Below are 25,806 nucleotides of genomic sequence, written 5' to 3'. Positions count from 1 at the left end.
ATGTTCTCCTCCCGGTACCCTATAGCATGGGCGGAGGAACCGGTCCGTTATCTAGGGATCCAGCTGAGCTGCAACGTTGAAACTCTCTGGTTGGCCAATTATGGTGCAGCAATTTCGTGGTTGGAGGAGAAGGTCGAGGCTTGGCAGGCCTTACCGCTCTCGGTGATTGGGCATATTGCTATTGTGAAGATGGTGGTGCTCCCAAAATTCTTGTATCTGTTTGTCAATCTCCCGCTTCCGCTCATGAGGAGCTTCTTGTGGTGCCTTCGCTCTGTTCTGATCCAATTGGTGTGGGCGGGTAGCCAACCTAGCATTTCCTGTGAGAAGCTGACTCTGCCATTTGAGCTGGGCGGGCTTGCTGCCCCTGATTTAGAGCTATATTATAATTGTGCGCAGGTGCACTTTGCACAATATTGGTTGCGCCCGATTCGATACTTGCCGCACTTGGCGCCTGAAAGCGATGCAGTGTGGCCGGATGGTTTGGTACCTGTGCTCGGGAGCCCGTCTCGGCCTCGACCTCGGGGGTTGACACGGTGGCGTGTACGGCGAGGGCGTGGAAGGCGGTAATGCCCTTTGCTACTTCACTGCCTGTTATGGCGGTAGCTGATGCCCAGATGTTTAGTGATCGGGGACTGCATGAATTTCTTCGGGATGCCAGCCTAACGGAGCTGGGAGACTGGTTTGTGGATGGTCGTTTGATCTCCCTTGGAGAAGTGTTCGGCGATGGACGTATCACTGCATTGCAGCGAATATATGTGCTTAGGGTCTGTGCTATGCTTCGAGCTCTGTTCCCTGGCCTACCGGAGGTTCCATCGCAATGCCATGCTTTAGAGGTGTTGTGCTGCGCGCAGTCGTTACGCAAACTGGTTACCAAATTATACAATTGTATTCAGGAACAGCAGGGTGACCTTGGTGCGCTCTCTAGGGCCTGCTGGGAGAGAGATGTGGGAGAACCTATTACGGAAGAAATGTGGCAGAGTTGCTGTACGCATATGAGGGCGCTGTCCCCGAATTATAGGCTGCGGCTGAAGCACTTTAAGTTTCTGCATTGTGTATATTACACGCCTTGTGGGCTTTATTCTATGGGCCTGCGAGCGGATGCATGTTGTGAGCGCTGCCGTGCTCCGGATGACAGGTTTCTGCATCTTGCATGGGAATGTGCTGAGGTTCATGCCTTTTGGGTGGAGGTTCTGCACATAATTGCTGAACTGATTGGATCAGAGATACCCATTTCCCCCAAAGTTGCGCTGCTTGGGTATGTGAACGAGATCAGTGGGCCTTATAGAAGGTTGGTGGGTCTGCTTTTGTTGCTGGCTAAATGCAGAGTTGCTATGTGCTGGGGCAGGGGACGTGCGCCACGTGGGCCTGAATGGTTGCGGGATGCTGCCTTTTGCCAGGATCAGCTAATTATTTTTTGGGGTCTTATGTCTGAAGGCTCTCGACCAAAGGATATTTGAGCTCCTTTGCGAGCTTACCTGGTGACCTTGAATGGGCAGGAAGAATGATACGCGCTTGCTCGTGGTTTGTTGTCCATTTTCATTCCCCATGATTGGGCTCTGGTACATGCATGGCTGATGCTGATTGGTGCACCTCTGTTTGCGAGCTCTGCCTGTCTTTTGATTTTTGTTTGGCTTTTTCTCGTTTGCTATTTTCCTTCTGTTGTTATTCCTGGCCTCGACATCTGGGTAGGACATCCCTCCTGGACTTTATACGGGGACTATACTGTTTTTGGTGGCTGATGATCTGGACCGGTGCTGATAATACAGAACTTGCCATACATTGAGGCGGAACTATGTGCTTGGTTGAACAGTATCTATTTTGAGGCAGAGGAGGGCTGTATTCTTCTACAAATTGTTTCTATGAATGCGGGGCCATTCTTGTTGCTCTTTGTTCTGTATTATGCAATAATCACTAATAAAATTAAAAAAAAAGAAAAAGAAAAAGAAACCTGCAGTGCAGAGGAAAAATTGGGACTGTGATTTGCTTCATAGAGTCCCCTTGTAAAAGGAGGTCCCTGACCATGTGGATACCCTCCAACTTGAAGTGCCTATATACCACCCATTTGTTGAAGGCCTGAAGGTTGATGACTGGGCAGAAGCCTTTGTCCTTTTTCTCTACCAAGAATATATTGCTCAAGAAACCCCCGGGATGGAGGACCGTTCTGTGGATGGCCTCCTTGGTTAGAAGCTCTTGAACCTCCAGGTCTATCAGTCCAAGAAGAAAATAGATTTCTGGGGTGCCTCCTGTACTGGGGTTCCTCAAAATTCTATGTGGAAACCTTCCACTGTCTGCAAGACCCAAGCATCGGAAGTTATGTCAACCTACCTGTGAGCGAATCTCCGTAGCCTATGCCCAAGGGCACGAGAGGTAGAAGGGATAATGCATCCCGCTAGGTTCTCCTGGGAAGTTTGCTCTGCCACGGGCACTTCTGCTGGATCTGCTTTTCCCTCTTCCCCAGTTGGGGAAGAAAGTGCCTTGGCGGCCATCCCGCCAGCCATTGTTGCTCTTGGTGTAAGTGGCGTTAGGGCCTTGCTGGTTGAAGCGTCCGGAGGAGTTACCCCTGCCTCTTCCAGCCCCACCAAAAACCTTCTCTGGAAGAATCTTCTTTGTGCGCTTTGTCCATCGCAGAAAAAGTGGACACAAATTTCCCCAGCTCTTTGATGAAGGGCTCACCAAACAGGTTGCCCTAGGCGACCGCCCCTGCCTCCGAGCCGCAGAGCTCCCCCAACTTGGGGTCAATTTTAATCAACAGGGAGCGGAGCCTCTCAGCTGAGATGGCGCAGTTGGCATTCCCCAGAAAGACTGCCATCTGGGCCCAGCCTTCTACGATATCCGTAGGCAGGGGTCTGCCCGTGTGCTTTGCCTGCTCTGCCAGTCGAATGATTTGTGTCAGGGGTCCTAACACGTCCAATAGTTTGTCCTAACACGCCCTCCACCCTTCTTAGGGTCCTTGGTGTACTTTCCAAAAAAAGTACACAGTTTTGGGTCGATATCCGGATTCGCCACCACCTTGTCTGTCAGAGTAGGATGAGGAAACCCCGCCCTCAGTCTGTCCCGAACCTCTGTGTCAAGGGGTTGTCTTAGTTTACTGGCCACATAGTCAGCGACCTTCTGGTCCGGTCACCACTCTGAGGATCTGGGATGGCCTGCAAGAGGATGGCGCCCACCTCTGGTGGGAGGCAGCGCTGGGAAAAAAACGCCCTGGGAATATTGTTGGGAGCCCCCAGCACTTCTGTTACAGGTGAATAGGCTATAACCTGTGCGTGCGTTGAATGGGCTCTCCGCGCTGTTCGTGCGATATGGGGCACTGCCGGGCTGAACGCTTACGTCCAGGCGATGTTTTGTGGCGGTTTGAGGGGTGAGATATGAGCGAGAGGCTTTGCTCCCCCTAAGCACCTCTCGAAGACGGTCAAACGCCCATGGCAGCTCGTACCGCCTGATGAACGTGCTCCGGGCCTCCCTCAGGGGTGCGAAAGAGCGCCCTCTGGTGGACCCGATGTATGATCACAAGGCGAATCTGCGCTCGGGATATTTTTGCCTACTGCGCAATTGTGTCGCCAGAACAGTGCAAAATGAGTTAGGCAAATTGTATTTTGTAAGTTTGCACCGATTTTGCGTCAGAAAGTGGCACAAATGCAGCGCTAAAAAAGTATAAATATGCGCCTTCGTTTTTTCAGTGGCTTGCTCAGGATCAATACCCTGACCATAACAGAACTGCGTGTGTCAACCCTCAAAGTAAAATCGGGCTCCCCATTTGACACAGCCCCTCTAGCAATCCCGGAACACAGACTGGAGACCATTTTACCTAGTTTATCCAACCTACTTAATCAGTCACTTAATACAGGTCAACTCCCTCGGAAATGGAAACACGCAATATTAATGCTTCTGTTGAAAAAGCACAATCCGGATGCAGACAAACCAGAACATTTTAGGCCTATTTCTTTGCTCCCATTCTTCGCTAAGGTGGCGGAAAAAATATGTCAACCAACAGTTAACGTAATATATTGAGACCAAGGGCCTGCTACATGAGACTCAATCAGGGTTCTTCCCCCTGTATAGTACTGAATCCGCACTGTTGCTGGTGTCGGAATCACTGAGACTCATTGCTGACGAAAGCAAAACTGCAGCATTGATCATGCTGGATTTGAGTGCGGCCTTCGACACCATTTCCCATGGCCTTTTAGTTACAGGACCGTAGTCCTATTGCTTTGCATGCATTGCCTTAAAGTGGCTGACCTGTTTTCTTCAGAACCGCACCCATCAGGTAGTACAACAGTCATGTTCCTCGGAGGTCGTCACACTCCAACAGCGGGTCCTACAAGGCTCTAAACTGAGCCTGACTTTGTAACTCATATATGCGTCCTTTAGCTAACATGGTTGAGTGTCATGGCATAAAAATAGTGTCATACGCTGATGACACTCAATTTATTATCACCCTGACACAGGACAATAGGATCTGCGTGACCGACTTTCAAACATCTGTGGCTCACCTGGCAGAATGGATGGACCAGACCTACATAGGACTGAATTAACTGATTTGTGGAATTGTGGAGAAACAGCCATCCATCTGGTCCACAACTTGGTGGGCAGATGTTGTAGGCTCAGCGCCAACTCCAAAAACAAACAAAAAAAAAACCTGGGAATCTGGTTTGATAGCAATCTTATGTTTGACAACCAGATATCCAAACTAGCAGGGAATTATTTTGGCATACTGAAAATACTACATAAGACCTTTGATCTCCTTCCAGAAATGGCCAGGAAGATGGTAATCCAAGCCCTCCTGGTCTCCAGATTAAACTACTGTAACATACTCTATATAGGTGCTACCCAAGGTAGATTGAAAATGCTCCAGAGCAGTGGTTCCCAACCTTTTCACTTCTGTGGACCCCCACTTTATCATTACTGAAATCTGGGGACCCCCACTGAATCATTACTGGAATCTGGGGACCCTTTAGTGAGTCATACTGAAAACTGGGGACATAATCTGTTAGTATTATTCAATTTTCTAAGCAGTCGCGGTACCCCTGAAGAGGCTTTGTGGACCTCCAGGGGGTCCCCGGACCACAGGTTGGGAACCACTGCTCCAGAGAGTACAAAACGCAGCAGCCCAGCTGCTCCTGAATATCCACAGACACTCTTTTCTGGGACCAGTACTTCTGAAATTACACTGGCACCTGAAAAGAGTATCATTCAAAGCCCTTCGTTTCTGCCATAAAATCCACAACACCAAAGGCCCCAGCTACCTTCATTCTCTGATTAAGCCCTACAGGGCTGATAGGTGCCTCAGATCTTCCAGAGCCAGGCTAGTGGCGGGGCCAAGGGTGGATAGATCTTGGATGGGTGGCTGCTCCTTCAGCTTTTTGGCCCCCAAATTGTGGAACTCCCTCCCTCTTGACCTAAGGCAGGATAAGTCAGACTTAACATTCCAAAAAAAGCTCCAAACCTGGCTGTTTAAAGCATTTTAATAGTCCATTCTATGTAGTTCTAGTAGCCTGAGTTCCTACTGCGGGAACGCTCCTCCCTGGAGTAACCAATCGCTTTATAAACACTAACATGTAATATAACATCAGTTTATACATCAAAGGGAAAAATGCCAAATTGTGATGATTTTTTAATACTTTTGTTGTAATGAAACACCAGTCACAAAGGTAAAATATCATTCTGGTGCAAACCTACATGTGGATATATATATAAGTTAAGGGGGTAGGGGTCAGCTTTGTGTGACCCAGAGCCATGTCCCGTGGTCTGGCTCTATTCTTCTGTCCTTACTGAACTTTTTGTCACAGGGAGTCCCTCTGCTGCACCTTAACGTGACCTCAAGGAGGCTGCATTGGAACCTCATGGAGGTCTCTCTTTTCAATGTAGGGCTGTTACCTGATTTTACATCTCCTGAATACCATATGTCAAGAATATGTGCATCAGAGCAGGTATTACAACGTGCACAGCAGTGCTGAGGAGTGGCAGAACATCAGGGAACCTGGAATTCATATTCCTGACCAACAGAAGGCACGAGGCTTGCAGGTAAAATACTGGTCAGGTGTCAAATCTAGACATAGATGTGAGTTAAGGTTGTGATTCATCCTTCAAGAACCCCTTCAAGCAAACCAGAACTGTGATGGATGTGAGAGTTTTCTTTTTATTTATTTAATTTTTATAAGAGTAGGCATTAGTCCTTGGGACCGCAGCCTGCTCTTAAAAAATGTTTGAACCTCCATTCACAGAGGGGAAGTTGTCTCTTGGGGACCTTTTTCCATTTGCGAATGTGTTACCACCAACTTGAATTTGGTGGTAACTGCAATTGTTTTGCAACCGCATTCACAGTCACAAAACAATCATACATTTCACTGCGACTCACAATTAGGAAAGGACGCCCTTTGGCACTCCCCTTCCTAAATGTGACTCTCAAACCTGGTTTGCAATTCGGTAAATAGATTACCAAATCACAAAATAGCATTTTTACATTCCAAAATGCTTTTTCCTGTGCGCAAACAGCCTGATTCTGCGAATCGGGGTGTTTACACACTGAAAATAACTTTGTACATTTACCCGCCCATCTGTGGCCCATCCAATTAAATAAAAGTTAATTGGATTTACAGCAGACCTGGTGCGTTCCTTCTGAAGATTTCATCATCTCCAGGCAGGCAAAAGGTCTGGTTGAAAGCCAGGCAACATGAGGACTTCCCAAGGAAACAGATGCAGAATTATTTGTGCAGGTAAATCTGATTTCCAAGAATCCCTCCTGTAATTGATGGGTAACTCTGCCTCCAGATTTACCTATATTCACAATAGAATTAAATCCAGGGGGCCCATGGAGTGGTCACGGGGTCCTGCATTTACTCAAGCTGTGACATATCAGACGCCCACAAAACACTTCCTCTATTAGTTGATCAAAAAAAGGAAGCCCATTTTCTAGCAAATCAGCTTCTTAGTTTCCAAAGTCCGTCTATGACCCCCTAGTGTGAGCTTTGCATCTCGTTTCCTTAACAATCCACTCAGGAAGAGTGCAGACTGGGGTTGGGCAAGCTTGCCGGGGACATTGGGAAATGATTTCAGTTTGTGAAGGTTGCACCGCCTGTTCATCTTTTCTACCCTTTCAAGGTCCCTCCTCTGTTATGAATCAATGAGTTCAACTACAGCAGGTAGCATTGGGTCCGCAGTGATGGCACAAATTATACCCTTCTCATCCTGGGCTACTGGGCATGCCGGCTGGAACGCAGGGCAGAGATGCTCTTTGGCAATAAACTTCTCCACGGTGGAGGTACACGCAGGGAAACAAACAATATAACAACACTTGTTCCAACTACCGGACTAAACAGAAGGCATTATTAATTCAAAAGTGCACCACTGTTGGAATCATACTGTGTACCATGGGAAGAATTCGCAATGTTTCAAATGTTGTACAATTTGCAATTTTCCAACAGAACTTATGAATTCATTGAGATGACTTTGCACCTTCCTTGAGAAAATCTGGAATAGTTGCAAACCTCAGGGGCGTCAATAATTTTCATTGGATATAGATCCTTATGCATAAGATGGGACCACTGTGAGGACCAATCATAAACTATTAAACATTCCTAGTTAGGCAGAGACTTTGGCAATTTTAGTTAGTTCTTTCCGGTCTTTTGTAGGAAGCTGGCCTGGTGAGTAGTGGGTACCTGAGGTACTTACACCTTATACCAGGGCCAGGTATCCCCTATTAGTGTAGAGTAGGCAGTGTCTAGAAGCCAAACTCCCTGGAGGTAGCTATGGATGAGCAGCCAAGGCTTATCTAGGACACATGGAAAGCTCATGCAATACCACTGTAGACACACATCACTTACACACATGAAAGAAAATACTCAGGCCCATATTTATACTCGGTTTGCGCTGAATTAGCGTCATTTTTTTAACGATAATTCAGTGCAGACCAAACTCCATATTTATACTTTGGCATTAGACATGTCTAGTGCCAAAGTTATGGAGTTTACGTCGTTTTCTGGAGGGGAGAACCTACCTTGTGTCAAGAGAAGCAAGGTAGGCGTTCCTGTCCAGAGAGGATGATAGGGCCTTTGCTCCATATTTATCCCCCGTGCAGCACAGGAGGATGTGGGCCTTAAATAATGGCGCTAAGTTTACTTATCGCCATTATTTAACGCCTGGGTATGGGCAGGCGTAAATGGACCTGTAGGCAGATTTCCATGGTCAGAGACTATGGATATTGCCAAAGGTGCCCTTCCCTGTTCACAGGGACACCCCCACCCTCCCCTACCCACACCAAGAGGTCACCTACGGATGGGGGACCCATCCAAGGTGAGTCCGGGTGAGTATATATATTTTTTTGTCCAACACTGCTCGGGGGCCCTGACTTGGGGCCCCCTGTATGGCGCTGGCCCCAATGGCCATGGCTCCTGTCTTTACTAAGACAGGAGCCATCTCCATGGGGTTTGTGCGCCAGGAAATGGCGCTACACTGCCTAAGGGCAATTTGTTTGCCTCGTAACAGCATAGTGTCATCATTTGGTGCACAAGCCCCAGTTCCCCCACGGCTCCCCGGCCCTGTTAGCATCCTTTCCAAGAACGCTAACAGGGCCTTAGCGCCGGCTAGCGCGGTTCCATAAATATGGCACCTGGCTGGCGTCTAGGAATGGCGCTAGCCGGCACTATACTTTTTGGCGCAAACCTGCGTTAGCGCAGGTTTGCGCCAAAAAGTAATAATATGGGCCTCAGTGTTACAAAAATGAAGGTACTTCATCTTAGTGACACAATACCCAAAAAGTACAAGAGAGGCAGCCCTCCAATAGGAGGTAAGTAACACACTAGATATGTACACTAGTTATCAGCAATAGGCATACAAAGAGATAGAAAACAGTGCAAATGCAAATAGACAATCGTGATCCTAGGGGGAGCCCAAACAATATACTAAAAAAATGGAATGTGAACACAGGACCCCCATCTGGGTAAGTGGAATGTGTAGAGGGGAGCTGGGGGTACTAGGAAACCCCAAAGGTAAGTACCACAGTGCCTCCCTAGCAACCAGGAAGAAAGGTGTATGTTACAGCATTACATGCTGGAAGTGATGATAAGTGATCACCAGACTGATTTATTAGAGAGAAACTAATTTAAACTTTTTAGTTAAAACTTAGGTAACCCATAGGGTAGGGTGCTATGTAGGTAAAAGGCAGGACATGCACAAATGTGTTTTATATGTCCTGGTAGTGAAAAAGTCCTAAAGATCGTTTTCCATTACTGTGAGTCCTGCTCCTTTTATAGACTAGCAATAGGACTGCCCTCATATGCTTTCTGAGTGGTAGGTTCTGATCTGAAAGGGATAAACAGGTCATATTTAGTATGGCCAGGATGGTAATAGAAACCTCTGCTTACTGGTGAGGTTACATTTTATATTACTATTTTAGAAATGGCATTTTTAGTAAGTGAGCATTCCTCTGCACGTAAAACCATCTGTGTCTTACAGCCTCTCTCCAATCAACATCTTGTCTGTGCTGGTTGACAGCCCCCTTGTGCATTTCACCCAGACAACCACAAACACAAGAGACTCACTCATACCTGCCTTCCTCTGCATATTGAATGGGTCTTCCTGGGCTGGAAGAGTGGAGGGCCTGACACTTACATTATAATGGCCAGCAGCCTGCCCAATGGACTGCCAAACCCCCTACTGGGACCCTGGACTGAACTGAAAGGGGAACTTGTGCACTTCAAAACCACTCTTTGAAGTCTCCCCCCCTTTAAAGGCATTTTTGGGTATATAAATTGGGTCTCTGACCCCACCAACTCAGACACTTCTGGACCTGCACCTGAACTTTGTCAGAAGACTTGCCTGGATGCCCATAGGACTCACTGGACTTCTTTTCTGAGAAGGACTGCTGCCCTGCTGTTGCCCTGCTGCTGTGCTTGCCTCTGACTGTGGTGGAAGGACTCTGCCTTCTCCAAAAGTGCTCTCCAAGGGCTTGGATTGCGCTTCCCTCCTGTTCTGAAGTCTCAGGGACAGCAAAGATTTCACCTGCTAGCTTTTTGCTAGTACCCGACTTCAGCAATGCTAGAATGACTTCAGCGATGCCGCAGCCTGCTCCCGCTCCTTGGACCTCGCTGCACGTAACAACCGCAAGTCCGACATTGCCATACCTCCACTGAAGCCGCTCAGGGTGATCTTGACACTGCGAAGTTGACACACATGTCCTGACGGGCCAGAACCAGAAACCCCGCCCGGTCACAAGCTATCAATGCATTGCAGACGACAACACATCATTTCTCCCTGCCTATGGACAGAGCCAACACCTCTCTCTCCCCTCAGACGGCATAAGGGACTGACACCACACTATTCCAGCAATGTCTCTCTCCCACTCCGTGCGATGTGCTTGTTCTTCGTTTTCCAAAGGTACTGTGCTTTGGGGTCCGTGTGTCATCGTGACCGGCACTGGTGGTGTCGAAGTATTGGGAACGACGCTGTCAAAGATGCTGTGATAGCCCCAGTTGGAGCTATTGTGTTTTCTAGGCAGTTTAGTTGGATTTAATCTTTATAAAATCGTAACTTGACTTGTGTACATTGGATTTGCATCATTTTAATAGTACTTTATTCAGATAAATATTATCTATTTTTCTAAATGTGTGTGGTGTATTTTTGTGGTGTTTTCACTGTGTTATTGTATGACTTATTGCACAAATACTGTACACATTGGCTTCTAAGTTAAGCCTGACTGCTCAGTGCCAAGCTACCTGAGCGTGGGCACAGGATAGTTAGGATTGTGTTGTGTCTTACCTTGACTAGGATTGTGGTCCATACTTGGACAAGGGTGTATAACTCTACCAACTAGAGACCCCATTTCTAACACAAGGCAAATGTGTGTCCTTTTTTTCCAACATCCTGGGGATTCTAACGATATCCAGGGTTTGTTGATTCCTCTGGAGGGGACCGGGAAAATAGGGAAAGTATGACAACATTTTGAGTTTTTAAAAAAAAAGAATAGGGAAAAAGTGCTCCAGGTGGAAGTGCCTGATTTTTTTTCATGAAAATGGCATCTACAATGCAGTTTTCTGTACTAAAGTAAACTTAGCTTCATATTTATATTTTTACACTAGAGCCGTCAAGCGTCAAAATATTGGAGTTAAAGTAATTTTTGGGATGCGTGAAAGCACCTTGCGTCAATGAGATGCAAGGTAGGAGTTCACGTCCCAAAAATGACTCTAAGCCCCTATTGCCTCATTTATCCTCCAGGGCAAAAAAAGGTGCACGTGGGTGGGGCGGGCCTAAATATTGGCACTAAGCCTGGTTAGCGCCATTATTTCACGCCTGGGTCAGGGCAGGCGGTAGGGGACCTGCGGACCCATTTCTATGGTCAAACACCATGGAAAGTGCCCACAGGTGACCGCCCCAAGCCCCAGTAACACTCCCACCCACACCAGAGGGACACCAGAGGATTGGGGGACCCCATCCCAGTAAAGTAGGGTAAGTAGAAGTAAGTATTTTAAACATTTCCTCAAAGTGCCATTAGGGGCCCTGAAATGCCTCCCCTTCCATGGCACTGGATACAATGGCCATGCCAAGGGGACCCTTGTCCCCTGTGCTGGCCATTGAGATGGTGGGCATGACAGGAGTCATGTGGTATGGATGGTTTTGCCTCAGGAAATGACGCTAGGCTGGATAAAGGCATTGTTTTTGCCTCTAACCAGCCTAATGTCATTTTTTGGTGCAAAATCCCCTTCCCCCATATTGCCACCCTACCCGGCTAACATAATTTTCCGAGATGCTAGCCCACCCTTTGCGCAGGCTTGTAGGATTCCATAAATTTGCCACCTGGCTGGCACTCTGAAATGACACAAGCCGGCGCTATACTTTTTTAAGCAGAACTGCATTATCGCACAGTTTTGCGTCAAAAAGTATAAATATGGGCCCTAATTTTGTACCACAGTTTTGGCATTTTTCTAAGAGGTACTTTCAACCTACTTCTAGTTTGTGCTCAAAACCAGTGTGAAACCCGTGAGTGATTCAGAAAAGCTACACATTTCTGAAAAGTAGGCTCAATTCTGAATTCAGCAAGGGGTCATATGTGTCGATCTCTCAACATTCTTTCAAGGAAAATAACTGTTGAAATAAAGAAATATTGTAAATTAGTAGAAAAAAAACATGCATGTGTGACAACATTTTCATCTATTCATGTATTCCTTAATCTCTGTATCCAGCATCGTATTTATAAGACCCTATGTAAATACTCCAGTATTGACAGCACTTGGCTCGCATTTTGTAGTGCTTTTGTGGGCCGCTTTGGGAGGCGTAGATCAGTTTCTCCACACCCATACTTTGGTCAAGTCCCCTTTCCCATTCCTCTACAGGGGGCTGGGGAAGGACTGGTCACACTGCTGTCATCTCCGTGCAATGCTTCTTTGCCATGATGTACTCATGACATCACCATGGTGTACTCATGACATCACCATGGTGTACTCATGACATCGCAGTGATGTACTCATGACATCGCAGTGATGTACTCATGACATTGCAGTGATGTACTCATAACATCACCATGGTGTACTCATAACATCACCATGGTGTACTCATGACATCGCAGTGATGTACTCATGACATCGCAGTGATGTACTCATGACATCGCAGTGATGTACTCATAACATCACCATGGTGTACTCATGACATCGCAGTGATGTACTCATGACATTGCAGTGATGTACTCATGACATCACAATCGCTGTGCTGTACTCTTGACATCGCTGAGATGTATTCATGACATCTGCACAGCTTGGGTGTCTGTGGATTCAGCTTGAACCACATGGTGAATGGCACACCTGCGCCACTTGGGTGTCTGTGGATTCTGCCAGACGCACACAGTGACTTGCACACCTGCAACACTTGGGTGTCTGTGGATTCTGCCAGACGCACACAGTGACTTGCACACCTGCAACACTTGGGTGTCTGTGGATTCAGCTTGAACCACATGGTGAATGGCACACCTGCCCCTCTTTGGTGTCTGTGGATTCTGCCAGATCCACACAGTGACTTGCACACCTGCAACACTTGTGTGTCTGAGGATGCAGTCTGAACCACATGGTGACTGGCACGTCTACACCACCTGGGTATCTGTGGATTCAGCCTGCACCACATGGTGACTGGCACACCCGCTCCACTTGGGTGGATGTGGATTCCATCTGAACAACACAGTGACTAACACACCTGCACCACTTGGGTGTCGAGGATTAAGCCTGCGCCACACAGAGACTGTCACACTTACACCAGCCTTCAAATGTGTTCAAGTGCGGACTGGTGCCTCATTGGCCATTAGTATTTGCCAGTACTACAAAAGGTTAATAAAAATTGTTGAAAAAAATGACTGGACAGTGGTGGAGTCTGTTCAAGTTCAGTCATTCGTCACTGCATAGCAATCAGCACTTGTACACTTGTGCAGCTCCACTTTGTGCATACTTTCCAGCCAGCCATCCAACAGGGAGGGCTAGGTGTGACAGGGTTACAGCGGCATTAATCTACATACTGATGGTCTTCCTGGGCTAGGAGAGGCAGAGGGCGTTCACACTTTACACTTGAATAAGCTGTGTCTTGCCCTCACACAAAGGGCTCATTTACCCCCTACTGATGTCTAGAACCAGAGGAGTGGAGAAGGTACATTCTTGGAACTGATCTGATCTGGCTGGAACCTTCTCCCACCTTTTAGAAGCTGGACACCTGGAGTATAAGTACATGGGCTCTCGTCCCATGATTTTTAGAGCACTTTTGAAACTGGGATGGAACCTCTGTCAGAAGGACTGTCCTTCTGTGGTTGCCCTGCTACCTGCTGATGCTGAGTGCTTTTCTGAGTGTTGCCCTGCTGCCAGCCTGCTCCCTGACTCCAGACTGCAAAGGCACTGTTGGACTGCAGGAGAGATCACCATTGGAGATGCTGGCTTACTGCGCTGGTCTGCCTCACCACTTCTGCCTACTTTGTGCCCGTCTAAAAGTGTTCTCCCAGGGGCCCCAGCACATTGAGGGTAATGTGCACTGCCCCTCCTGGTGAGCAATGCATCTCCCCTGCCGTAACAAAGCTAGCGCATTGGCAGCACCCAACCAGCCTCATAGAAAAGGGGAGGTTGGCCACCTTCCCCCTAGTAAAGTGAGGACGTGTGGAGTGCCTCCCTACTGCCCGAAAGAGCCTGCACAGCTGTGCCCGTGTTCTCTAAATGGTCCCCCCTAGCTGAAGGGGTACCGCGACGGACCACCTGGCATGGAACAGCACTGGTGAGACGCACTTGCTCGCCCGCCTCCCAACCCACCGACCGTCGGGAGTCTCCCCAAGGGGGTCCCCCCACCACCAAGGATCCATAGCGTGGAGGAGACCCCTCCCATTTGCCACCTGCCTTCACCCCAGGACACGTGCTCTAGGCTCAAATAACTCCTGTGAAGAGGACCCGACCCACCAGGAGCAGAGAGGGTGAGTTGGGCCCTGAGAAACACTCTTCCATTCTACCGCGCTCCCCAGCGGGTGACGTGGCCATTACAGGGAGAGCTGGCATGGCCCCAGAGGAGATGCTCTGCAGCCTGGTTCCAGCTTAGTGGGAGGCCCTGTGTAGGTGAGCATGGGCTCTGGTGTTGCAGGGTAGAACCTCGGCGGAGGTCCCTGGTGGCCCCGGGGGTCGGGGACCTTCTGCCTATGTTTATTTTGAAATGTGTTGGCTGCATTTCCAATGCCATAATCTTAGCGTGTGCAACGTATCCAGCCTGAAAAACAAAGCTTGGTGACAATACATTGGATAGTAATACCTCGTGGCCCCAGGGTTTTATTGAGATTTTTAATCTTGTTTTGACCAGGATAACAAGCACGATTGTCAGGCATGGTTATGAGGCACAATACTCACTGCTCACATGCTGTACTGCTGCATTGCGTCACCTTATGTAAATACAGCGCAGTGCACAGTGCCAGCTGAGCATCACAAAAAGTGGACCTCCACTGGTGCTAGGGGCTTGTAAATATGCCCCATAACCTTTTAAGTACTCTGGAGGTCTATCTGTTATATTTCTGTCTTTCCTGTGGAAGGCAAAACATCTACATGTCTCACTAGACTTACAGTTTGAGAACTTTTTACATTTCTTTCTCCTCCAAAATCAACATCCTTCATCAACATGTAACCACGACATTTTTCAAGTTCTCTCACCAGACAATCTCCTCCTTGCTGACCCAATGCAAATCTGTGGCACTTTCACCATTCTCCATTCTCTAAAAGAACTTAGAATTGATACACACAATTGTCTTTGAACAGATCTCTAAACTGAGACAAGCCCCTCATCACTCTACCCTCCTTGACCTTCACCCAATCACCAGCCTTCCCCGCACCATTAGATATTCTTGCATCTCCCCATTCATCCTCATTACTTTTTCCACCACAACACTCACTTTTTTATCCATGAAAGCACCAACTTGGTACCCTCTCATCACTTCAAAGGGAGCATTCTGAGTGGCTCCTTTTTCAGTGGTGCGGTTCTCCCATAAAATGTTTTCCACTGATCTCTCCTCATCTTATCCACACACATTTGCCATCTGGATGAGAACTTTCACCAACTGATTTGCCCTCTCAACTATGCCATTTCCTTGCACATTATAAAGAGAGCTGCGATGTTGCGTGATACTACAAACTGATTAAAAACTCCTTCATCTCAGGCCAAATGAGTACCGTTGTCAGTTCTGAGTACCGATGGAACTCCCTCTTCCAAGAATATTTTACTAAGACTGTGAATGGCGGCTCCTGTGGTAATTTCCTTCAAAAAGTTCAGAAATAATCACTTCAAAAACATCAATGGCCACTAACGCAAACCTGCATTCATTGTGCAGTTCAGACATTGGGCCAATAAAATCCACGCACTATGCCAATCCTTACAATTTGTTCCATGTTGGACTGCACACCCACCTTGAGTATTTTCTTCTCTTCTTTACAAACAGAACAGCTTTCAACAAGAACTGAGCTTTGAGTCAGTGGCGAGTCAAACTCTGTCCCGAATGACCTCCATGAGCCAGTGCAGTGAGTTTGGTTCCCAAATTCAAAGGAGGAATAAATCTGTCACCCCTCATCAACAATTTATCCCTACACATGGACATTTAATCCACAGAATTAACGTATGGCTGCACCAATACCAACACACAACTATCCTTTCTACTTCCAGAAATCCAGATGCATTTAACATCCTTGAGAACTTCATCGACATCCATCCCGCGATACCATTCATCGACTGCAAATGCACCTTCACCCGCTCCCACTGCATCTTGAACCGAAGCCACCACATCATCACTTTCACTAGCTGAAACTGAGGGACAATCCACCATTTTCTAGTCCACATACATTCTCGACAAGCAATCAGCCCGAGTATTTCTCCAACCCTGAATGTGTTCTATTATGTTGTGAGATTCCTGGAGTTTAGCCGCTAGGCTTGCCAATCTCACCGAGCCTTTCCTAGCTCCTCCAGGAAGAAGCACTTTAACCAGTGGTTTATGATCTGACCTCAAGATAAATTGTGTACCCCACACATAAGTGTAGGAGGCTGGCCTGGTTTGTAGTGGGTACCTGTAGGAAAGTACCATCTTGCCTGGCATGTTACCCCCATTTTTCACTGTATATATGTTGTTTTAGTTGTATGTGTCACTGGGACCCTGGTAACCCAGGGCCCCAGTGCTCATAAGTGTGCCTGTATGTGTTACCTGTGTAGTGACTAACTGTCTCACTGAGGCTCTGCTAATCAGAACCTCAGTGGTTATGCTCTCTCATTTCTTTCCAAATTGTCACTGACAGGCTAGTGACCATTTTTACCAATTTACATTGGCTTACTGGAACACCCTTATAATCCCCTAGTATATGGTACTGAGGTACCCAGGGTATTGGGGTTCCAGGAGATCCCTATGGGCTGCAGCATTTCTTTTGCCACCCATAGGGAGCTCTGACAATTCTTACACAGGCCTGCCACTGCAGCCTGAGTGAAATAACGTCCACGTTATTTCACAGCCATTTTACACTGCACTTAAGTAACTTATAAGTCACCTATATGTCTAACCTTTACCTGGTAAAGGTTAGGTGCAAAGTTACTTAGTGTGAGGGCACCCTGGCACTAGCCAAGGTGCACCCACATTGTTCAGAGCCAATTCACTGAACTTTGTGAGTGCGGGGACACCATTACACGCGTGCACTACATATAGGTCACTACCTATATGTAGCTTCACCATGGTAACTCCGAATATGGCCATGTAACATGTCTATGATCATGGAATTGCCCCCTCTATGCCATCCTGGCATTGTTGGTACAATTCCATGATCCCAGTGGTCTGTAGCACAGACCCTGGTACTGCCAGACTGCCCTTCCTGGGGTTTCTCTGCAGCTGCTGCTGCTGCCAACCCCTCAGACAGGCATCTGCCCTCCTGGGGTCCAGCCAGGCCTGGCCCAGGATGGCAGAACAAAGAACTTCCTCTGAGAGAGGGTGTGACACCCTCTCCCTTTGGAAAATGGTGTGAAGGCAGGGGAGGAGTAGCCTCCCCCAGCCTCTGGAAATGCTTTGTTGGGCACAGAGGTGCCCAATTCTGCATAAGCCAGTCTACACCGGTTCAGGGACCCCTTAGCCCCTGCTCTGGCGCGAAACTGGACAAAGGAAAGGGGAGTGACCACTCCCCTGACCTGCACCTCCCCTGGGAGGTGTCCAGAGCTCCTCCAGTGTGCTCCAGACCTCTGCCATCTTGGAAACAGAGGTGCTGCTGGCACACTGGACTGCTCTGAGTGGCCAGTGCCACCAGGTGACGTCAGAGACTCCTTGTGATAGGCTCCTTCAGGTGTTAGTAGCCTTTCCTCTCTCCTAGGTAGCCAAACCCTCTTTTCTGGCTATTTAGGGTCTCTGTCTCTGGGGAAACTTTAGATAACGAATGCATGAGCTCAGCCGAGTTCCTCTGCATCTCCCTCTTCACCTTCTGATAAGGAATCGACCGCTGACCGCGCTGGAAGCCTGCAAACCTGCAACATAGTAGCAAAGACGACTACTGCAACTCTGTAACGCTGATCCTGCCGCCTTCTCGACTGTTTTCCTGCTTGTGCATGCTGTGGGGGTAGTCTGCCTCCTCTCTGCACCAGAAGCTCCGAAGAAATCTCCCGTGGGTCGACGGAATCTTCCCCCTGCAACCGCAGGCACCAAAAAGCTGCATCTCCGGTCCCTTGGGTCTCCTCTCAGCACGACGAGCGAGGTCCCTCGAATCCAGCGACACCGTCCAAGTGACCCCCACAGTCCAGTGACTCTTCAGCCCAAGTTTGGTGGAGGTAAGTCCTTGCCTCACCTCGCTGGGCTGCATTGCTGGGAACCGCGACTTTGCAAGCTTCTCCGGCCCCTGTGCACTTCCGGCGGAAATCCTGTGTGCACAGCCAAGCCTGGGTCCACGGCACTCTAACCTGCATTGCACGACTTTCTAAGTTGGTCTCCGGCGACGTGGGACTCCTTTGTGCAACTTCGGCGAGCACCGTTTCACGCATCCTCGTAGTGCCTGTTTCTGGCACTTCTCCGGGTGCTACCTGCTTCAGTGAGGGCTCTTTGTCTTGCTCGACGTCCCCTCTCTCTGCAGGTCCAATTTGCGACCTCCTGGTCCCTCCTGGGCCCCAGCAGCGTCCAAAAACGCCAAACGCACGATTTGCGTGTAGCAAGGCTTGTTGGCGTCCATCCGGCGGGAAAACACTTCTGCACGACTCTCCAAGGCGTGGGGGATCCATCCTCCAAAGGGGAAGCCTCTAGCCCTTGTCGTTCCTGCAGTATTCACAGTTCTTCAGCCTAGTAAGAGCTTCTTTGCACCAACCGCTGGCATTTCTTGGGCATCTGCCCATCTCCGAGCTGCTTGTGACTTTTGGACTTGGTCCCCTTGTTCCACAGGTACCCTCAGTCAGGAATCCATCGTTGTTGCATTGCTGATTTGTGTTTTCTTTGCATTTTCCCTCTAACACGACTATTTTGTCCTTAGGGGAACTTTGGTGCACTTTGCACTCACTTTTCAGGGTCTTGGGGAGGGTTATTTTGCTAACTCTCACTATTTTCTAATAGTCCCAGCGACCCTCTACAAGGTCACATAGGTTTGGGGTCCATTCGTGGTTCGCATTCCACTTCTGGAGTATATGGTTTGTGTTGCCCCTATCCCTATGTTTCCCCATTGCATCCTATTGTAACTATACATTGTTTGCACTGTTTTCTAAGACTATACTGCATATTTTTGCTATTGTGTATATATATCTTGTGTATATTTCCTATCCTCTCACTGAGGGTACACTCTAAGATACTTTGGCATATTGTCATAAAAATAAAGTACCTTTATTTTTAGTATAACTGTGTATTGTGTTTTCTTATGATATTGTGCATATGACACCAAGTGGTACTGTAGTAGCTTCACACGTCTCCTAGTTCAGCCTGAGCTGCTTTGCTAAGCTACCATTATCTATCAGCCTAAGCTGCTAGACACCCTATACACTAATAAGGGATAACTGGGCCTGGTGCAAGGTGCAAGTACCCCTTGGTACTCACTACAAGCCAGTCCAGCCTCCTACATTGGTTGTGCAGTGGTGGGATAAGTGCTTTGAGACTACTTACCACTCTTGTCATTGTACTTTTCATAAGAGAAAAATATACAAAACAAGGTCAGTGTATATACACATAGCCAAAAAGTTTTGCATTTCCTCTTTTCACTCTTTTCTAAGTGCTGAAAAGTACTTCAAAACTTTCAAAAAGTTCTTAAAAGTTTAAAAAGTTTTTTTCTGTCTTTCCAAAAAGTTCTGAAAACTTTTTCTCTTTGTCTATCACTTTAACTCTCTCTAAAAATGTCTGGCACAGGCCAAAAAGTTGAACTGTCCAAACTTGCATATGATCACCTTAGCTGGAAAGGAGCAAGGAGTCTCTGCATAGAGAGAGGTTTGAGTGTAGGGAAGAATCCTTCCTTAGAACTGTTAATTAATATGCTTAGAGTACAGGATAAGGCCATAAGTGCCCAATCTGTAGAAAAAGTAGCTAATGGTTCTCAATCTGATCCAGGGACTCCCCCAGGAAAAGGTTCAGGAAAGAAACTTCTCAGCCTGCCCATTACTAGACAGTCTAGCATAGTTGGTACAGAGGTTGAATCACATCATACTGATGATGTGCTCTCACATTATACTGGTAGCCAAGCTGTTAGGGTGCCCTCTGTAAGGGACAGGTCTCCTTCTGTTCATTCCCATCATACCTCTGTATCTAGAAATGTCCCTCCCACCCACCCTGATGACAGATTGTTAGAAAGGGAGCTCAATAGATTGAGAGTGGAGCAAACCAGACTGAAGCTCAAGAAGCAACAGCTGGATTTGGATAGACAGTCTTTAGAAATAGAGAGGGAAAGACAGAAAATGGGTTTAGATACCCATGGTGGCAGCAGCAGTATTCCCCATAGTCATCCTGCAAAAGAGCATGATTCCAGGAATCTGCATAAGATAGTTCCCCCTTACAAGGAGGGGGATGACATTAACAAGTGGTTTGCTGCACTTGAGAGGGCCTGTGCTGTACAGGATGTCCCTCAAAAGCAGTGGGCTGCTATCCTATGGCTATCATTTACTGGAAAAGGTAGGGATAGGCTCCTTACTGTAAAAGAAAATGATGCTAACAATTTCCAAGTTCTTAAGAATGCACTCCTGGATGGTTATGGCTTAACCACTGAACAGTACAGGATAAAGTTCAGAGATACCAAAAAGGAGTCTTCACAAGACTGGGTTGATTTCATTGACCAGGCAGTGAAGGCCTTGGAGGGGTGGTTACATGGCAGTAAAGTTACTGATTATGACAGCCTGTATAACTTGATCCTGAGAGAGCATATTCTTAATAATTGTGTGTCTGATTTGTTGCACCAGTACTTGGTGGACTCTGATCTGACCTCTCCCCAAGAATTGGGAAAGAAGGCAGACAAATGGGTCAGAACAAGAGTGAACAGAAAAGTTCATACAGGGGGTGACAAAGATGGCAACAAAAAGAAGGATGGTAAGTCTTCAGACAAGGGTGGGGACAAATCTAAAAATGAGTCTTCATCAGGCCCACAAAAACACTCTGGTGGGGGTGGTGGGCCCAAATCCTCCTTTAATCAGAACAAGGAAAAGAAACCATGGTGCTATTTATGTAAAATAAAAGGCCATTGGACAACAGATCCCAGTTGTCCAAAGAAAGGCACCACAGCTCCTACCACTACAACCCCTACTGCTACACCTAGTGTCCCTACTAATAGCAGTGGTGGTGGGAGCAAACCTACTAATAGCCAATCCAAGGGAGTAGCTGGGCTCACTTTTGGTAATTTAGTTGGGGTAGGTCTGATTAGGGAGACCACAGAGGCTACTTTAGTCTCTGAAGGGGCTATTGACTTAGCCACTTTGGTTGCTTGCCCCCATAACTTGGAGAAGTATAAGCAACTAACCCTAATAAATGGTGTTGAGGTCCAGGCCTACAGGGACACAGGTGCCAGTGTCACAATGGTGATTGAGAAACTGGTGCACCCTGAACAACACATACTTGGACACCAGTACCAAGTAACCGATGCTCACAACATAACACAAAGCCACCCCATGGCTGTTGTAAATCTCAACTGGGGGGGGGTATCTGGTCCAAAGAAAGTTGTGGTAGCTTCAGATTTACCTGTAGACTGTCTATTAGGGAACGATTTGGAGACATCAGCTTGGTCAGATGTGGAGTTGGAGGCCCATGCAGCAATGCTGGGCATCCCAGGGCATATTTTTGCTTTGACAAGGGCTCAGGCCAAAAAGCAAAAAGGACAGGGAAGCTTGGATCCTGGAACAATGGACCAAGTGCTCCCTAAAGCTAGGGCTAGTAGAAGCAAACCACTTCCTACTATCCCTCCCTCTACAGTGGATTCTACTTCTGAGGAAGAAGAATTCCCTCCCTGTGCAGAACCTACACCAGAGGAGCTGGAAGCAGACACTGCTGAGCTTTTGGGTGAAGGGGGGCCTGCCAGAGAGGAGCTGAGTGTGGCACAGCAAACCTGTCCCACATTAGAGGGTCTCAGACAGCAAGCTGTCAAACAGGCTAATGGGGATGTCAGTGACTCACACAGAGTTTACTGGGAGGACAACCTCTTGTACACTGAGAATAGGGATCCTAAACCTGGAGCTGCCAGGAGATTAGTGATTCCTCAGGAGTACAGAAAGTTCCTCCTAACACTGGCACATGACATTCCCTTAGCTGGGCACCTGGGTCAAATGAAAACTTGGGACAGATTGGTACCACTGTTTCATTGGCCTAGGATGTCTGAGGACACAAAAGAATTTTGTAAGTCCTGTGAAACCTGTCAAGCCAGTGGCAAGACAGGTGGCACTCCAAAGGCACCCCTTATCCCACTGCCTGTGGTTGGGGTTCCCTTTGAAAGGGTAGGGGTTGACATAGTTGGCCCCCTTGACCCTCCTACTGCTTCAGGCAATAGATTTATCTTGGTGGTAGTGGACCATGCCACAAGATATCCTGAAGCTATTCCTTTAAGGACCACTACAGCTCCTGCAGTGGCAAAGGCCCTCCTGGGAATATTTTCCAGGGTGGGCTTCCCAAAGGAAGTAGTATCAGACAGAGGAAGCAATTTCATGTCTGCATACTTAAAGGCCATGTGGAAGGAGTGTGGTGTAACTTACAAGTTCACAACACCCTATCATCCACAAACAAATGGACTGGGGGAGAGATTTAATAAAACTCTCAAAGGCATGATTATGGGACTCCCTGAAAAACTCCGCAGGAGATGGGATATCCTTCTACCATGCCTCCTTTTTGCCTACAGGGAGGTACCCCAGAAAGGAGTGGGCTTCAGCCCCTTTGAACTTCTTTTTGGACACCCTGTTAGGGGTCCACTCACACTTGTAAAGGAGGGTTGGGAACAACCTTTAAAAGCTCCTAAGCAGGATATTGTGGACTATGTACTTGGCCTCAGATCAAGGATGGCTGAGTACATGAAAAAGGCCAGTAAAAACCTTCAGGCCAGCCAAGAGCTCCAGAAGCAATGGCATGATCAGAAGGCTGTTTTGGTTCAGTACCAACCAGGGCAGAAAGTGTGGGTCTTGGAGCCTGTGGCCCCAAGAGCACTCCAAGATAAATGGAGTGGTCCACACACAATTGTTGAAAAGAAGGGTGAAGTCACCTACTTGGTTGACTTAGGCACTGCCAGGAGTCCCCTTAGGGTGCTCCATGTCAACCGCCTGAAACCCTACTATGACAGGGCTGATCTCACCCTGCTCATGGCAACAGATGAGGGACAGGAAGAAGACAGTGATCCTCTACCTGATCTCTTCTCTTCCACAGAACAAGATGCTCTTGTGGAAGGTGTAGTTTTGGCTGATTGTCTTACTGCTGAGCAGAAAGATAATTGCATAAATCTCCTAGGACAATTTTCAGAACTCTTCTCCATTGTGCCAGGCACCACTTCTTGGTGTGAGCACACTATAGATACTGGAGACAGTTTACCTGTCAAAAGTAAGATCTATAGGCAGCCTGACCATGTCAGGGACTGCATAAAGCAAGAAGTTCAGAAGATGTTGGAACTAGGAGTGGTTGAGCACTCTGACAGTCCATGGGCTTCTCCTGTGGTACTGGTACCAAAACCCAATTCTAAAGATGGAAAGAAGGAAATGAGGTTTTGTGTAGACTATAGAGGTCTCAACTTGGTAACCAAAACAGATGCTCACCCTATACCCAGGGCAGATGAGCTAATAGATACACTGGCATCTGCCAAGTATCTAAGCACTTTTGATTTGACTGCAGGGTATTGGCAGATCAAAATGTCAGAAGATGCTAAACCTAAGACTGCATTTTCTACCATTGGAGGACATTACCAGTTTACTGTAATGCCTTTTGGTTTGAAAAATGCACCTGCCACTTTTCAGAGGTTGGTGAACACAGTCCTGCAAGGGCTGGAAGCTTTCAGTGCAGCATATTTGGATGATATAGCTGTCTTTAGCTCCAGCTGGGATGATCACCTGGTCCACCTTTGGAAAGTTTTGGAGGCCCTGCAAAAAGCAGGCCTCACTATCAAGGCTTCAAAGTGCCAGATAGGGCAGGGTAAGGTGGTTTATCTGGGACACCTTGTTGGTGGGGAACAGATTGCACCACTTCAGGGGAAAATCCAAACTATTATTGATTGGATTCCCCCTACCACTCAGACTCAGGTGAGAGCCTTCCTAGGCCTCACTGGGTATTACAGGAGGTTCATTAAGAACTATGGCTCCATTGCAGCCCCTCTTAATGACCTCACATCCAAGAAAATGCCTAAAAAGGTATTATGGACAGCAAACTGTCAGAAAGCTTTTGAGGAGCTGAAGCAGGCCATGTGCTCTGCACCTGTCCTGAAAAGCCCTTGTTACTCTAAAAAATTCTATGTCCAAACTGATGCATCTGAATTAGGAGTAGGGGCAGTCCTATCACAACTTAATTCTGAGGGCCAGGATCAACCTGTTGCTTTTATTAGTAGAAGGTTGACCCCTAGAGAAAAGCGTTGGTCTGCCATTGAGAGGGAGGCCTTTGCTGTGGTCTGGGCTCTGAAGAAGTTGAGGCCATACCTGTTTGGCACTCACTTCATTGTTCAGACAGACCACAAACCTCTACTTTGGCTAAAACAAATGAAAGGTGAAAATCCTAAATTGTTGAGGTGGTCCATATCCCTACAGGGAATGGACTATACAGTGGAACATAGACCTGGGAGTAGCCACTCCAATGCAGATGGACTCTCCAGATATTTCCACTTAGACAATGAAGACTCATCAGGTAATGGCTAGTCTTATTGTCCTTCGTTTGGGGGGGGGTTGTGTAGGAAAGTATCATCTTGCCTGGCATGTTACCCCCATTTTTCACTGTATATATGTTGTTTTAGTTGTATGTGTCACTGGGACCCTGGTAACCCAGGGCCCCAGTGCTCATAAGTGTGCCTGTATGTGTTACCTGTGTAGTGACTAACTGTCTCACTGAGGCTCTGCTAATCAGAACCTCAGTGGTTATGCTCTCTCATTTCTTTCCAAATTGTCACTGACAGGCTAGTGACCATTTTTACCAATTTACATTGGCTTACTGGAACACCCTTATAATCCCCTAGTATATGGTACTGAGGTACCCAGGGTATTGGGGTTCCAGGAGATCCCTATGGGCTGCAGCATTTCTTTTGCCACCCATAGGGAGCTCTGACAATTCTTACACAGGCCTGCCACTGCAGCCTGAGTGAAATAACGTCCACGTTATTTCACAGCCATTTTACACTGCACTTAAGTAACTTATAAGTCACCTATATGTCTAACCTTTACCTGGTAAAGGTTAGGTGCAAAGTTACTTAGTGTGAGGGCACCCTGGCACTAGCCAAGGTGCACCCACATTGTTCAGAGCCAATTCACTGAACTTTGTGAGTGCGGGGACACCATTACACGCGTGCACTACATATAGGTCACTACCTATATGTAGCTTCACCATGGTAACTCCGAATATGGCCATGTAACATGTCTATGATCATGGAATTGCCCCCTCTATGCCATCCTGGCATTGTTGGTACAATTCCATGATCCCAGTGGTCTGTAGCACAGACCCTGGTACTGCCAGACTGCCCTTCCTGGGGTTTCTCTGCAGCTGCTGCTGCTGCCAACCCCTCAGACAGGCATCTGCCCTCCTGGGGTCCAGCCAGGCCTGGCCCAGGATGGCAGAACAAAGAACTTCCTCTGAGAGAGGGTGTGACACCCTCTCCCTTTGGAAAATGGTGTGAAGGCAGGGGAGGAGTAGCCTCCCCCAGCCTCTGGAAATGCTTTGTTGGGCACAGAGGTGCCCAATTCTGC

The 25,806-nt window shown here is 47.6% G+C and overlaps 1 protein-coding gene across 1 annotated transcript in view; it reads left to right on the top strand.

The window, feature by feature from the left end:
* Positions 1–593: 593 nt before the first annotated feature.
* LOC138276137 (mucin-22-like) overlaps positions 594–25,806 on the top strand; it is a 77,838-nt gene continuing 52,625 nt past the window's right edge. The window contains exon 1 of the mRNA XM_069219175.1: positions 594–764. Coding sequence (XP_069075276.1) covers positions 594–764 — 171 coding nt within the window. The remainder of the gene's footprint in view (positions 765–25,806) is intronic.

This window comes from Pleurodeles waltl, unplaced genomic scaffold (genome assembly GCF_031143425.1).
Source record: "Pleurodeles waltl isolate 20211129_DDA unplaced genomic scaffold, aPleWal1.hap1.20221129 scaffold_37, whole genome shotgun sequence".
Classification (NCBI taxonomy): domain Eukaryota; kingdom Metazoa; phylum Chordata; class Amphibia; order Caudata; family Salamandridae; genus Pleurodeles; species Pleurodeles waltl.
The sequence above is the reverse complement of the archived record's forward strand: the minus strand, read 5'-3'. Positions and strand labels throughout refer to the sequence as shown.